The sequence below is a fragment of the Nymphaea colorata genome, chromosome 4, assembly GCF_008831285.2.
Source record: "Nymphaea colorata isolate Beijing-Zhang1983 chromosome 4, ASM883128v2, whole genome shotgun sequence".
Lineage (NCBI taxonomy): Eukaryota > Viridiplantae > Streptophyta > Magnoliopsida > Nymphaeales > Nymphaeaceae > Nymphaea > Nymphaea colorata.
In genome coordinates this window covers 13,091,992-13,108,167 of record NC_045141.1, presented here as the reverse complement: position 1 = coordinate 13,108,167, position 16,176 = coordinate 13,091,992, and the positions used below count along the sequence as shown (strand labels likewise).

The 16,176-nt window shown below is 41.2% G+C and overlaps 1 protein-coding gene across 1 annotated transcript; it reads left to right on the top strand.

Annotated features, from left to right (window-relative positions):
• Positions 1-5,132, top strand: LOC116252436 (receptor-like protein kinase HSL1). The gene is made up of 2 exons (XM_031626695.2): positions 1-3,327; positions 4,292-5,132. The coding sequence occupies exons 1-2, from the start codon at positions 675-677 to the stop codon at positions 4,687-4,689; spliced, it is 3,051 nt and encodes a 1,016-aa protein (XP_031482555.1). The 5' UTR covers positions 1-674; the 3' UTR covers positions 4,690-5,132.
• The last annotated feature ends 11,044 nt before the right edge of the window (positions 5,133-16,176 follow it).

The window sequence follows — 16,176 nt, the reverse complement described above, 5'->3', positions numbered from 1 at the left end:
GAAAAAGGAAGGAGTGAGGAAGAAATGGGGAAGAAATCGGAAAAGGAAAACACATGCCAACGGAATGATGGCCGCCTCGCCTCCGTAACATCGCCATGAATGCCGACTTTCTAAGCAGATCCTGCATGTTACCCGCGAGAACTGAAACTCCCCAAAAGAAAAAAAAAAAAAACTCATAAAGAGGAAAGAGAAAAAGTGCAGCTGGGGCGCCACCCACCAACCATGGTTTTTTAATAAAAAGAAGAGAGAGAGAGAGAGAGAGAGAGAGAGGCAGAGTTTTTCCTCGCCTCTGTGTTGCTGCGCAGTAACAGAGTCTGCACTAGTAATAACCATGGCTCCTCCCAGAGGCAGCAGAGTCACAGCACCCTTCTTCACTCTCTTTCTTCTTCTCAAGAGTCATCTTCGCACTTTCAGTAGTGACAGCGTCCCAGTCATTTTTCCACATTAATCATCCCTGATACCTTTGCTGTCCTATCGACGTTGACCTGAATGGACTCCCCACTTTGAGAGAGCCACCATCCTCTTCCTCCTCCACCTGTTTACAGAGCAATGTGGACTTCGTTTCTTTGCTTACTCACCACTCAGGTTCCCTCATCTCCATCTCTTATCCGCTCTGGTGAGTGAACAGCTTTGTTGGTGTTAGTGGTAGAAGGCAGCGGAGGCTGAGCTTTAGAATGGCAGCTGCACAGGCGGCGCGGGCTGCATCTTTGCTTCCCTTCTGTCGGCTTTTCTTCTTCTTCCTCTTCAGCTACCTTTGCTTTTCCTCTTCCGCTGTTCGCTCCCTCTCCCAAGAAGGCCTTTTCTTGCTGGCAGCGAAGCGAGGGCTGTCCGACACAGACGGAGTCCTCTCCAACTGGAACCCAAGGGACGACAACCCTTGCGGATGGAAGGGCATCCTCTGCGACAATTCCTCCGGCGCCGTCGTCTCCGTCGACCTCTCCAACACCAACATCATCGGTCCCTTTCCATTGGCCCTATGCCGCCTCTCCCGCCTCTCCTTCCTCTCCCTCGCTAACAACAACGTCAACTCCACCCTCCCCTCGGGCATCTCCTCCTGCAAGGCGCTTGCCCACCTCGACCTCTCCTCCAACCTCCTGGTGGGCACTCTCCCGGAGACGCTCGCCGACCTGCCGCTGCTTCAGCATCTTGATCTCTCTTCCAACAACTTCACCGGCGCCATACCGGCATCCTTCGCCCGCTTCCCCAGCTTGCAGGTCCTTACCCTCACGGCGAACCTCCTCAACGAGACCGTCCCTGCTTTTCTTGGCCGCATCCTCACCCTCCAGCAGCTCAATCTCGCCTATAATCCCTTTGCCGGCGGCCGCCTACCGCCGGAAATCGGGAACCTCACAAGCCTCCAAAACCTGTGGCTGTCCTTCTGCAACCTCGTCGGCGAGATCCCGGATTCCGTCAGTAAGCTCGGGAACCTGACCAACCTGGACTTGTCCAACAACCGCCTCGTCGGTCCCATCCCCCCGTCCATCACCTCCCTCCGCAAGGTCGTCCAGATCGAACTCTTCAACAACTCGCTCTCAGGAGAAATCCCCTCCGGAATGGACGCCATGGTGTCGCTGCTCCGCTTCGATGCTTCCACTAACAACCTCACCGGCTCGATCCCTGTCGAACTTTGCCGGCTGAATCTCGAATCTTTGAACCTTTACGAGAACCATCTCACCGGAGGCTTGCCGCCGGAGATCGCGAACTCGACCCAACTCGTTGAACTCAAGCTCTTCAACAACATGTTGTCCGGCGTCCTCCCGCCGGATCTGGGAAAGAATTCTCGCCTTATGATGCTGGACCTCTCGTACAATCGTTTTTCCGGCGAGCTTCCAGCCCACCTGTGCACTGGGAAGTCGCTCACGGACATGGTGCTGCTCGACAACGCCTTCTCTGGGCCGATTCCAGCGAGCTACGGCGAGTGCTCGAGCTTGAACAGGGTCAGACTGAGGAGCAACTCGCTTTCAGGTGTCGTTCCGCCGGCGTTCTGGGGTCTGCCTCACGTCTCGCTCCTAGAGCTCGCCGGAAACCGTTTAACCGGCTCAATATCCCCCTTTATACGGAACGCCGGCAATCTGTCGCAGCTTATCGTCTCCGGTAACAGTTTCAGTGGCGAAATCCCTGCCGAGGTCGGCCAGCTCCACAACCTCGTCGACTTCCATGGCGACGGAAACGCCTTCACGGGTGCTCTGCCTCGGGGTCTTCTCGGGCTTTCTTTGCTTGCTAAGCTCGACCTGCAGGGGAACAGGATCTCCGGCAAGCTGCCCAACGATTTCCGGTCATGGAAGCAGCTCAGTGAGCTGAACCTCGCCAACAATCAGCTAGACGGTTCGATTCCACCGCAATTAGGCTCCCTTCCTGCTCTGAATTACCTCGACCTTTCCGGGAACTTGCTTACCGGATCGGTCCCTCTGGCGCTGCAGGAACTGAAGCTTAATTCTCTGAACCTCTCGAACAACCATCTGTCCGGCAGCCTTCCGCCGTTGTTCAATAACAGGATCTACGAGAGGAGCTTCCTGGGCAATCCCGATCTGTGCAGCAACGCAGACGCGAGCTTCATGCAGTCGTGCATACGGCTGCAAGAGGACAGGGCGAAGCACCGAGCGCTCGCGTGGCTTCTCCGGTCGGTGTTTGTCCTCACCGGCGTCATCCTGGTCCTGGGGATCGCGTTGTTTTACTGGAGGTACAGGAGCTTCAAGCGATCGGAGAAGAGGAAGGCCGCCGACAAGTCGAGGTGGACGCTCACCTCCTTCCACAAGTTGGGCTTCAGCGAGTACGAGATACTCGACAGCTTGGACGAAGATAACGTGATCGGCAGCGGCGGCGCCGGTAAGGTCTACAAGGCCGTGCTCAACAACGGGGAGACGGTCGCCGTCAAGAGGCTCTGGGCCACCTCGACCAAGATGGAGAACAACCACTCCAAGGGCGACAACGGATTCGAAGCGGAGGTGGCGACGCTGGGGAAGATAAGACACAGGAACATTGTGAAGCTGTGGTGCTGCTGTACCCATAGGGATTGTAAGCTGCTGGTCTATGAGTACATGCCCAACGGGAGCCTTGGCGATTTCCTGCACAGCAGCAAGGCCGGGCTGCTGGATTGGCCGACCAGGTATAAGATCGCCGTCGACGCGGCGGAGGGGCTCTCCTACCTTCACCACGACTGCGTGCCCCCCATCATCCACAGAGATGTCAAGTCCAACAATATCTTGTTGGACGCAGAGTTTGGTGCCCGCGTGGCTGATTTTGGGGTGGCCAAGATCCAGGGGACCTATGGCAAGGGACATGATTCCATGTCAGCCATCGCTGGTTCTTTGGGTTACATAGCACCAGGTTCTCTATCTCTATCTCTCTCATTTTCTGAGGGTTGTTTCATTGCCTCCTGCTGGTTCAATAATTCTGCTTTCTGGTTAAAGTTTTCATGTTCTTTCTTGTTTATTATCCATCTTCCTTGTTCTGGTGCTTTGTTCTGCTTCTGCTTCTGTTCTGTTTGTTTTCTTCTTGTCATGTCTTGCTTGCAGAAGGTTGCATGCAATATTTGGAGTTTGGACTACGGCTGCCTTCCTTTCTGGATAACTGCTCGCTGGTGAAATGATGCCTATGTTGAGCAAAAAGCTTGTTTTATTTGGGCGCTCATCTTTCCCGTTGTCCCTTTGGTGTTCCTTGAATAGGATGACTTACTTTTTTTTGGGCACCTGACACTGTTCACGAATATTTATCATCTTTTTCCCCTTCTCGTTGAACTCTTTCTTGATGTGTATTTCTACCAAAACAATTCTAGAATAGGCAATTGCTCGTTGGCCTTGCCCGTAAGCTGCAGTGTGCACTTGAAATTCTCCTATTTTGGCTTCGTCTTCTGGCTTTGTTCCTGAACCTATCTATGGGGAGTGGCCATCTTCTTTGAACGTGAATTAGAAGGCAACGTGGTCTGTCATGGTCAAATTTAGTTCATCGCCTTGTGTTGCATAGGCTTCACAGCCAGAAATATGTTCGTCCTAAAGATTGTCAACTGAGACCAAGAATATTGGTTTCCTGTCACTTTTAGCTTTTTGTTTGCTTCCTGTTGGTTCTTCTCTAGTTTCTTTTCAATCCTTGGCTTGATTATCGTGGTTTCTCTGTTCTAGTTGTGTTCAATCCTCAGACGATGTTCAGACTCTACTTACATCTGAAAATGGGGAATCAAATTGCCCTTACCATTTTTCAGTTTGTAGTGTATCTTTTTTAAAGTGCCATTCTTGTTCCATATCAAGACCTGTAACATTCTGACCTGGGGTTTGTCTGCTCTGTTGCTCCGCAGAATATGCGTATACGTTGAGAGTGAATGAGAAGAGTGACATTTACAGCTTTGGGGTGGTGATCTTGGAACTGGTAACCGGAAAACGACCTGTGGAGGCAGAGTATGGGGAAAGCAAGCATCTCGTGAAATGGGTGAGCACAACCTTGGAAGAAAAAGGGGTGGATCATGTACTGGATCCCAGACTTGTTAATAGCGGCTTCAAGGAGGAGATGTGCAAGGTTCTGAATGTTGGTCGTCTCTGCACTAGTCCTCTTCCCATCAACCGACCCACCATGAGGAGAGTGGTCAAGCTTCTGCTGGAGATCTGTTCTGATGACAAAAATAATCCTGTAAAGAAGGATGGTAAACTCTCTCCTTATTACTATGAAGATGCGTCAGATCATGGAAGTGCAGCGTAAGGAAGTAAGAAAGGAGTGCGTGTCGTGGCGGTCTTTTCCCGTCTTTAATTCTTTTGGTGCCTGGCGGCCTGCCTCCTTGGTGGAGTTTCTTTCATGTGCAGTAAAAGCAAATATTTGCACAGTAAGAAGGCGGTGGAGTTCGTATTGTACATGAAGCCGGGATTGAATGGTGCCGGAGTTCTCGGCCGGCCGCAGGTCGGTCAATAACATAAGATCCTAGATACAGTAACTCGGCAGGGATTACCGTGTGCTTGGCTGATACCCTGTTGGCAATTTGTCTTTCCACATCTTTCTCTACTTAACTGGCTCTTGGTTGTGAAGCGTTGGAAAACGATGGAGTTGAGCACCTATCTTTTATGACTGTTAGAGATGGTACTTTTCATTTTGTTTTTTTTTTGGGAAGACTAATCTAACGGGCCTTATAGAATATAACCCATCTGCCATCTCTCTCTCTCTTCCAACATATTCCTGACATGCTTGTATTGGTGTTTGCTGCATGTGAGTGATAACACGGTAATCTGTGACCTTTGAATGTCATTTCATCCACAGAAGTTGAAGGCCGAAATCGTCTTTTCCTGAGTACTCCAGCATGTGATTGTACACCTATAACTTGAGCTTGACGTCCATTCAAAATGAAATCATGGCTGCTAGTGACTGTTCGTATGATAGCTACAGCCTGACCCATCAGGTCAAATTGAAGGCAGCAAATTACCGGCCATGGGGAATCTTAATCCTCAGAAAGAAAACCATAAAAAGGGGCGCTAGTATTATAATGAGATATATTATTTACATCACACTAACATTTAGATGCTGTTAAAAAATCTACTGAAGGATATAAAAGATCTTGACACACGAAACTCAAGCGAACTTAAGTGGCTTTAAGACAAAGCTCCATGATGGACTGTAATTATTTCCTTTCCCCCATTAATGGAGGGATACAGCGCTTGGTGCAGTAGAAATCTTACACTCTTTTATCTTCTGCTACAGAAGAACTTGTTGAGATCTGCTAGGACATAAAAGAAAGCATGCTTGAAGTGAGGACCACTCGGCAAGATTAGTCCACAATTTCAGGTCAGATATCGGTCGATTTGTCGTGTGGTAATAAGCTTACAAGAAATTGATTTCTCCACAGGCTTTTTCCTTCTCCTCGTCCTTTCCTACACTGATTTCCTTTTCCTCATCCTGTCTATACTCATTTCCTCCAGACTTCTTTCTCGTCATCCTCCCCCTGCAACTATACAAAATGCATCACACCCGTGTGCCCCTTTTTCGCCTTTTAAACGCCTTATGCCCACAGACTCTTCTTCATTATGCACCTAAAAATTCACAGATATAGGAGAAAAAACATGTGCAAAATGGAGAACCACTGCTGGGATTATTGTGAATTGTGATGTCCTGTAAATTGAGCAGCTAAACAGTGGAAAAACAAATTAAGATTGGAAGTCCTTTTTCCCCTACAATCTGGAAGTAAAGGGCTTCATTTAGTCATTAATAAGAACTGCAAATTCAGACAAGCCAAACTGAAATGAGATTCTTCTTTTACACTGCCTGGTCCATTATACAATCACCAAAACATAACATCGTTAACAAAAGTGTGCAATAGTTAACTTAATTCCAAGTGCAGATGGATTTGTTTCAAAGATGCAGCGAATAAAAGTAAGGCAAAAAATCACGGCATAAATCAAATACTTGTGAAGAATGGGATAAATGTCTGATCAGTTCTTGTCAAAAGATTCGGTCGTCAATGGAAGAGTCGAACTTTTTCTACATCTCTTTTACGGTGGCAGGTTTTCTCAAGATATATACAAAAAATATCAGCGATCTTTCACGTCTAAGAACATATGTCGAAGCATTGTAAGAGTTTAAACTCAGGTTCGGGTGGCAGGTTTTCTCCAGATATGTACAAAAAATATCATCGATCTTTCACATCTAAGAACATATGTCGAAGCATTGTAAGAGTTTAAGGCAAAAGATGTCCACAAATGATGTCATTGGACTAAAACAATGTCGGGTAGTTCGGACCTACCAACACTAAGTTTGGTTCCGGATCCAATCAAAGCATGCTGGAGTCTAGGTTCCCAAATTATATTGAACAATTTTGATTTTAGCGTAAGGTTATAGTCATAATGATGAGCGTTGAACACTTAAATTTCTACTCTACCGCATAAAGATCAGGAAGGACTTATCCGAAAGGAATCTTCTAATATCCTCTCTACTCTGATATGCCTTTTAGGCAGTTGGATTTGACGGCACCAATCTTTTGGCACACCATGCGCACTCAGACTGCCCACTTGAAAAGTTTTCCGGCTGATTCCCGTGATCTTCTTTGAAGTCCAAGTTACGTTGATTGAAACGTGAACTGTAAATGATTCCAATTAATTCTTTTTCCATCTCCTGTCTGAATCTAACGCAAACTCAGCTAATATGTGGCCAGCGTATCATTTGAACAGCAAAAATTAAGCTCGTTCTTGCATTAGGACCTAGGCATGAGTTTTACACTAAGTGCTTCATGGCGCCTATAAAAAAAAATGTATTATTGAAAAAAACGAGTTTAAAACGTTAAAAACTGGTCAGTCGAATAAAACGGGGAAAACACTATTTTTTTAAATACCGTCAAAACCCCAAAAAAATGCATTTTATGATTCTATTATTCGCATGTTTTACTATCTTTTTCATTTTTCCTGTTTTTTCATACTTTTTCGTGTTTTTTGCAGTTTATAGTAACCGGATTTTTATTCACATTTTTTATTTATCTTATTTTTAAGCTTTTGGCCACCTTTCCTTTTCTCGCTGAAAGATTAATTGCTTTGAAATCTGCAGAAACTTTCTCAAATTTTCTCGTGAAAAACCCACAAATAACCTCGTTGTTTAAAGTTTAAACCCAGAAAGTGATATTTGTGCTTGCGGTCAAAAAATACTTATCGCCATAGCGAAGCGATTTTGTGTTTGATGATATAAGATAAATTGTTTTTCATATTCTGTTCTCTGTTTGACAACATAGATTGAAATGAGAAAAAAAAAAGACGTATGTATTTGGCCTCACGTTGTTGCCATGCAAGAATTGACATTAGGACTACGTGCAGAGAAAGATTTTGTATTAATCAAGAAGATGATGAACAACTACCGGGAGCTACACATATAGAGCTAAGACTTGCTTCAATGAAAATATTTTGTGGTTAGCCTTGTTTTTTTCAGAAACATCAAACGTATTTTCCAAACAAAATTGACTTCCATATTTAATTCTCCACTCTATTGTTAATGTAATTGCATTGGTGATCTTTATCAAGTAGCCTTGCATTCTCAAGAAACTCAATTTGTCAAAATTAATATCAGACGACTAAGTTTTTTATCAATCTCTTTTACAGTTAATCATCTGGTAATAATATCTTATATATTCTCTCAACAGCATGAGAAAAATTCCAGATAATCAAAACAGATCGGCTAAAAGGAGAGTTTAAAATTGAACTTATATCCAAACGAAACGGCAAACATGAGTATGGTAGATTAACGACCACCAGTTGAAGAGAGAGACGGGGAGTTAAACTGAAAGTATGTACCTGACAGTATTTGTAGCCAACAGTTATAGGGGGAGAAGAGAAGGAAAGGGAGATACATGTTACCTATGGTATATTCTTTTTTGGTTGGGAACGAACCAAAAAGATCAAAGCTATGAAAGAAGCTACCACCTTCACCAAATTGTCGGCAAGCACATCACATTTCATGCCCACTGGCAAGAAAGGCATCTTTTCACGTACTTTATGTTAGTAATGTATTACTGCCATACACACAGCAGTAAACCGACAGATTCTAGCCTTTGGCTTTGATGTCTTGAAGTTAGGGAGAAGATGCTTGGGGCCTTCAAGCTGTGGATAATGCTAGGAGACGAAGCAACCTGTTCAGGTTCATGAACCACAGTTATTCCTACAACGTATTTTCAGAGATGCTTGAGTGTATTATCAGTTGTTTGAGCTGCCACTGTACCACATATTCACCATGAAGAACATTCACCCCACTAACAAAGCTGACATAACGACTATGGAGTAAGCAAATTAGACACCTGTAGCAGAGGCAGGTGAAGGTGAGGGTGATGGTGATGGCTTGCCGTTGATTGGAAGCAAAGATGCTTACGTGGAGCTTTAAATTGCAAAGGCAATTTAGGGTTGAGAAGAATAATTTATCTAGAATGATCTGTAGGCGAAAATGTTGGCTCTAGTTATAGCTTAGATCTCAAACCCGAATAATTTCTGCAAAGAAAATCCAGCAGAGTCTCAACTGCAAAAGTAATTCTCAATAACAAACTTGACAAAGTTTACTTCAAAATTTAATAACCAATCCAACAAAGCTCACCAAGCCAACTTAACCAAGCAATGACGTAAAATATGCACCAACACTTAAACCATGAACAACTATCATTAACAATAATATGTTTACGTGAACACAAGAAGAGTCTAAGAAAGACTCACCTCACTAGCTCACGTAATGAACTACCTCACTTACAAAAGAAAGCACACCTTGCTCACCAAGTGAGCAGCACCCGCATCACCCAAGCACAGGCTTGAAACTCTCACTCAAGACACACACCAGCCCACCAAGTGAACACACTCACTTAACACCGTGATACATTAGATAATGGCCATCACCTATATTTACAGGGAGAACAACTTGGTGGTGAAAAATTCCACGAGCTTCTAATAATTTTTTTTTTTTTTACATCATTACTCACCAGACTTGCAAAAGGAGGCTCATAGCCTCTTGAGCCTTCTCGATTTTTCCAAGAGAGTTGGTGATGACTCTACATGCTCAGCTTTAATGCGATCAGATTCGTCTTTTCCATTTAACTTTTCTTCTTCTTGTACTGTTGGTTAGTTGTTAACACTGCTATATCATATTTGTAATTTCCAATTAACAAAGTGTGCTGAGAGGTAGGCTCCCAATCTTTATTAAAAGAAAATGAATATGAACAACAAAAATAACAAACACCAAAATTATGCATAGATTACCTACACACCCAAAGAACTGCCATACTCCAATTGATCATTATGAGCAGCACAAAAAACCCAAGTTATTGCAACATATAGGTATCGACAAAATTTCTGCACTGTTCCAAGCCAAAATGTCTCAACAACAACACTCTCATGCACTCATCTACTAAACTCAGCCAAAATCATAGCTGACCGTCATGCAGGCGAAGCGCCTCACCCTTTCTTTAATCACCAAACGACCTATACTTATGTTAGGTCTGAAATCTCCAAAAATAACTTTGTTAGCAGAATTTTGATGTACTTCCACCCTCAATTATTAGTTATGGCATAGATGTTTTGCTCTCCCTTGTCCTGCTGAGTTAAACCTCTCTGAAGATGGTTCATCTCTACTTCGTCATTGCCCTGCAATGCTGTAGCATACCACACTTAGTCTTCAGTTCCCTTACCTCTAGTGAACAGAACTATTGTCATGCCACTCACATTTACATTGGTTTCCACCACGAATATTATTAATCCTCCTATTGTGTAGATCCCTCTTTACTTTAAATGAGAACCCAAGTTGAACCATATTCTCACAACTCATTGGCTTTATCATTATAGCTTTCAGCAAAGAAACAAGTAATTCATGCCATATCATCCACTATAGAAAGTAGGTCAGATTCTCCCCATACTATTATGGGGCAGCCACTCCATAACTCTCCAAGGCATCTATATAATTACATAGAAACTAGTGAACTAATATCCCTGCAACCACTTTTTTGTCTTTGCTACAAGACTCTAGATTGTGAACTCTTCTGCAACCGACATGAGGAGATTGAGCTCATATTAAATTTGCTAACCAAAAAATTTGATACCCATACAATGACTTTTCATTTCAATAAAAGGTGGATTTTCTTTTCTTTAAGCATTACACATTGAGTAGATAGGCTGTGTGCATATCTTTTGATTCTATTATATATAAGAGTTTGCTGAAAATGGCAATATACACAAACAAGTTGGCCTTTGCTGGGAGCCACTTTTTCTAAATTCCATGTCTCCATCCTTTTTTCAACCTTCAGCACAAAATTGTTTAAATAGTTTTCTAGCTCTTAACTTTCATTGGTAATCTCAACAATCATGTCCTTCTGCAGGTTTAGTAGAACATTTTGAATAATGCATATATGATGACAATCACTAGCCATACCAAGCCCACATTTCAATTTCTTTTGAGCTGCATTAACATTTAAAGTCTCTTTGATAGCTCCCATATAAGGTGCCATTAAGGCTCTTGGCAAGAATGCATTGCCGCAGTTATCTGTCCATGCCTTGACCTTGCTCTCATCTCCAAACTTCCACTTGACATTGTCTTCAATTCTCTCGCACTCAAACTCAATGCTGCTTCATGCCGATGACTCTTTCTGTGGTTTTCTAAGATACCAAAGGCTTTTTATGATGGCTCAAGTATCTGACTTTGATCCACTCTCGTGTATGGACTTTGAGATTTGGCAACTGTGCAAGGTTTGCTAGCTAGCAAAGCTTCTTTCCACTCTTACATGGGCTTATTTCTCACCTCACCTTCATCTTTGGGTATATGTCATTCCATTTCAACAAGTGGGCATACTTGTGATCTTTAGTATTGTCTACCAAAGGAAAACCTATATAATCTACTCTAACTGTCGCATAATCTTGTTAGGATGTCTTCTTACTTGCATATAGTAATTAGCTAAAGGTGTAAGACAAAAATTAATCAGGCACACTCTTCCAACAAAAGAGATAAAGTTGAGCTCCTAGTTTGAGAGATACTCCGAAATTATCACACCATAACGTAAGAGATTTGTGGAGCATATGTCCATCTCCTTAAGAAGACGACATTGCCTATATACTTGACCTAGCAAAAATATGTTTCTTATGTGTTCTCCATGACATAATATTTGGTCCTATGTAAACATGGTAGCCACCTATAGACTAATTGGCATATGGCGATCCTGCTCGGTTGGCATCTGTATAGATTTTCAAATTAAAATTTGACTATCTTTTAATCTAAATTCCAATGTTGATTGTTCCCTTTAAGTACATTAGAATATGCTACACATGTGCCATATGTTGATCTGGTTTTTACATGCACTAACATGCATTATTCACTGAATAAGCAATATATGATATTGTGAATAACAAGTATTGCAATGGTCCAACAATTTGTCTATACTACATCGGATCCCTAAGAGATTTTCGTTCCTCTCTAGACAATTTGATATTCATGGCTGCTTACATGCTCAAGCGTTTTGAATCTCTCATCTTTGTCTTATCTAGGAGCTCTAAAATATACTTTCATTGAGTCAAGAGAATAATATTATTTCTTTTTCAACCTCAAATCTAAGAAAGAAGTTTAACTCAGTCAAATCATCAATAGAAAACCATCGCACAAAATCTTTGAAGGGTTTTGTGAAGACCTTCTTAAAACTTCCTATCATGACTATGTGATCAACATATATTAGTACAAACAATTCCACATTTTCTTTGATCTTGTAAAACAATGTAAAATTACCTTTGGACTCAACAAAACTCTTTTGTTCAAGATATTGATGTATGTAGTCAAACCAAGCTCCATGTGCTTATTTTAAACTCTACAAAACTCTCTTCAATTTACAAATATAATGAGGAAATCTTTTATTTTCAAGGCCTGGGGGTTTATGCATATAGAATTTTTTATCAAGATGATCTTGCAAGAATGCATTATTGATGTCTAATTGATGTATACTCCAATCATTGCTAATGGTCACATACATAACCATTCGAACTGTCACCGATTTCATAATATGACTAAAAGTCTCAAAATAAGCTACACCTTTCTATTGACTATAACCCTTGACAATTAAACGTGCTTTTATATCTTTTAATGGCATCGTCATCATTACATTTGAATTTTAAAAATTCACCGACACATAAAAAGATTTTTCTGAAGACTGATGAGGAATGAGTTTCCACATTTTATTTTTGATCAAGGCATCATACTCATTCTTCATAACATATAACTATTTGTAAGTGTCTTTAACATGTTTGAAAGTTCATGCTCATCCCTACCAACCACATTAAGTGCAACATTAAATAACTGTGTCTTCCCTACCAACCACATTAAGTGCAACATTAAATAACTGTGAGGAGATGCCATATAAATTTACGTGTCCCACTTTGGAAATTGGTCATCTTGAGATGTGTTTATTAAGAGGTGGAACTTTGATTCACTATGTCTAACTATTGCCCACCATTAGAAACACTAATATGTCCACATTATTGCGATGAGAAATATGATGACCATGATCACTATGCATAGTATAAATAGCATAAAAACGAATAATTTCAACATGGTTATCACTACGATCAAGCACCTCACAAGGTAAAGATGGTGGTGATGAGAGAATAGTTTTACCAACATTGTCATTTGTCTTTCAGTTGTCTCTTATTGTTTCTCTCTAGCTTTCAAGAGTTTGTCAACAAACTTGAAAGACAACTTAGATTCATCCATTCCATGACCTACTCAATTATGAAAGGGAAACCATCGCTACAAATCGAAATGTGTCCTCTTCAAAATTAATATGTGTGTAATATAATTTTTCTGTGTACCAGGACCAGCAATATCAAAATATATGTGTGCTCATGATTTTAATGAGACCCTATGAGCAATATATGGTGCCAAGGGTAATATGTACTTCCAAATATTTTGATGATGGGTCCATAGATGGTTTCTTATGAAAAAGAATTTCAATTGGTGACTTTCCATCTATATTATTACTAAAGAGTCTAATCAACCCAAAATCTATATTTGAGGCATGAATCATCATTCAAAGTCTGCTATCGGTTATATGACAATGTTTTCTTTCTATAATACTCCTATAATACCATTTTGCTGAGGTGGGTATGGACATGAAATCTACATGTAAATACCATGTTTATGCAAGTACTTGCCAAAATTCACTATTTAAGAATTTTTTCCCCCTTCACTACGAACAATTTTAACAACTTCACTTATGAGTTTTTCAACAGTATTTTTAAACATTTTAAAATGTGTCAACGTTCCATACTCTTTTTTTATAGGAAACAACCAATAAAAATGAGAATAGTTATCAATAAGAAGCAAATGATATTTGAAACTCTCTCCATAATTAATAGAGGTCAGTCCCGAAGATCGACATCAACAATCTCAAGTAAAAACAAGAAAACCCTCTTTTCTTGGTTTTAAAGCATGTCATGTATTTCAACAAAGGAAGGAAGATCCTTGAGAGGTAACCAGTCACAAACTCTCATATTAAGTATGCATGCCTTTCAAAGTATACCAAACCAAATCCTCATCCAAAATTTTCACACCCACAACATTCAGTGAATCATATAAAATGTGACTTGAAGATGAATAATCGGACACCGGCTCTGTAATGATCGCCTCAATCCAACTTAAGGCAAGTTGGTCGACCTATCTCAAACAACATCATCAAGGTTAACGGTGCTTGAGTTATCTTCTGTCAGCAACTTCTTGCTTGGAGCCTTACACGAACTGTCCATGCACTTGATGAGGTATTGACTCTTCATAACATATTAAATTTGAGTTTTCCACGAAAGGCAGTTTATCAGTCCGAGTACTTCACAGAAGCCAAGCTTGCAAAGGCATTTGATTGACATCTGAATTCTGACTCAACCCAGCAGCCAATGAAGAAGAAACACCCTTTGAGGATGCCATTAAGCATGCTTCTCCATCTTCACAACCTGGCTTTTGATACCAAGTAAAGGTACCATGACAAACTACAACAAATCACAAGAAAGAAGAGAGAACACAAGACCTACGTCCATGACACCCATCAGAACTATCCTCCCACTCTCAATGACAAGAAAAAGGTAATCTGCTGGTATAAGATATTATTGAAGATCTTATTAAAGGTCTTATTAGATTACAGATTTTGGCTGTATACCTTTAATATTCAACCTCCTACTTACATGCCAATCAAATCTCAACTGATTTACATTCTCATTATCCCGCTTGCCATAATTTGAGTTGGTATTATCCTGCTTCATGATTTACGTTGGTGGCTTTCGTATTGTCAACAACTTCACTAAAGATACAAAAGATAGTAGTTCACTTTTTGTTTGAGATTTCCTACCAGTTACTTATGAATGTCCTCCAATATTTGTGTCTCCATTTACTTGTCTCCATTTACTTTGAACCACAATCTCTATCGAAGAGCTTCCTTCTATCGACGATCATCTCAAGATCTTGGCAACAACCTTCAAATAGACCTATTTTTTGGGTATGAATATGTCGAGTGGCGATACCTATAACATATCAAAACTTTAGGCAACTACGCAGATGGATTTTCCAACTAAATACAAAGTTGTGAGATATATTCGAGCTATTTTCACTCAAATTATTAAAGTTCAGGAAAACCTCTATGATGCGATAGGCCCCGAGACATTTTATATTTACAGGAAAATGGGGCCTATACAGGAAGCCAAAGCCAAGACAACAGTAAAAAGCCACTCGGATGGAGGGCCACAACCAGACCTCGACTTCCTTTAAAGGATTTGAATCCCCACTGTTGTATCTCCATTCTTTACATAAAGCAGTTCCATTTTTGAAAATCAGTTGTTGATCCTCATGAATGAAGTATTTCTAACTCCCACACAAAAATCATTAAAGAAAGACACGTTAAATTTTCTTTCACATAAGTGGTCACACACATGTAACAAATATTTAAAGAACAAAACAAAAAGAGAAAAACTACCCACTAATGCCACTTGCCAAAAGCAACCTCATTTTGTGAACACGTAACCACTAAGTTATATTCTTATGGCTAAAGAAAAGAAACAACTTAACTACACAAAACCCCTGATCACCACTTGACTACATATTCACACGTTCACCACTTTTCACATACTTGACCACAAGTTCACATTAACTTACATTTCTCCCCCTTAATGTGAAAAATCTTGTACGCCAATGGCTTCTCGAAAATTGAAAAATTTTGATGTGCTTTTGTAAAACCATCCGCAACTTGCTCGTTTGTGAAATATTGCTTCAGCTTAATTTCTTTTTTCTCAGTCACGTCTCTAATAAAGTGATAACGTAACTCTATATGTTTAGTCCTTCCATTAAAGGAAAGATTTTTTGCCATGGAAATAGTAGATTTGTTATGACAGTATAACTGGGTTGGATTCTCTTGCTTCAGTCGAAGATCTTCTAAAACGCGTCTCATCCATGTCGCTTGACATGCAACAGCAGTAGCAGCAATATATTCAGCTTCTGAAGAGGATAGAGTTATTGAACTTTGTTTCTTTGAGCACCACGACACAACACCTGAACCAAATCCAAATACAAAATCACTTGTACTTTTCCGATCATCAACATAACCTACCGAATCACTATCTGTATATCCAATTAAACCAAAGTTAGTAACAGATTTATACAAAATTCCATAGTTGATTGTAGATTGAATGTGACAAAGAATTCTTTTTGCAGCTTCAAGATGTTGCACCGATGGAT

Bases quoted from the DNA above. Each gene is read 5' to 3' on its own strand.
- LOC116252436 (XM_031626695.2), top strand. From the start codon at position 675: ATGGCAGCTGCACAGGCGGCGCGGGCTGCATCTTTGCTTCCCTTCTGT. The intron at 3,328-4,291 runs GTTCTCTATCTC...GTTGCTCCGCAG, and splicing joins TTTGGGTTACATAGCACCAG to AATATGCGTATACGTTGAGA.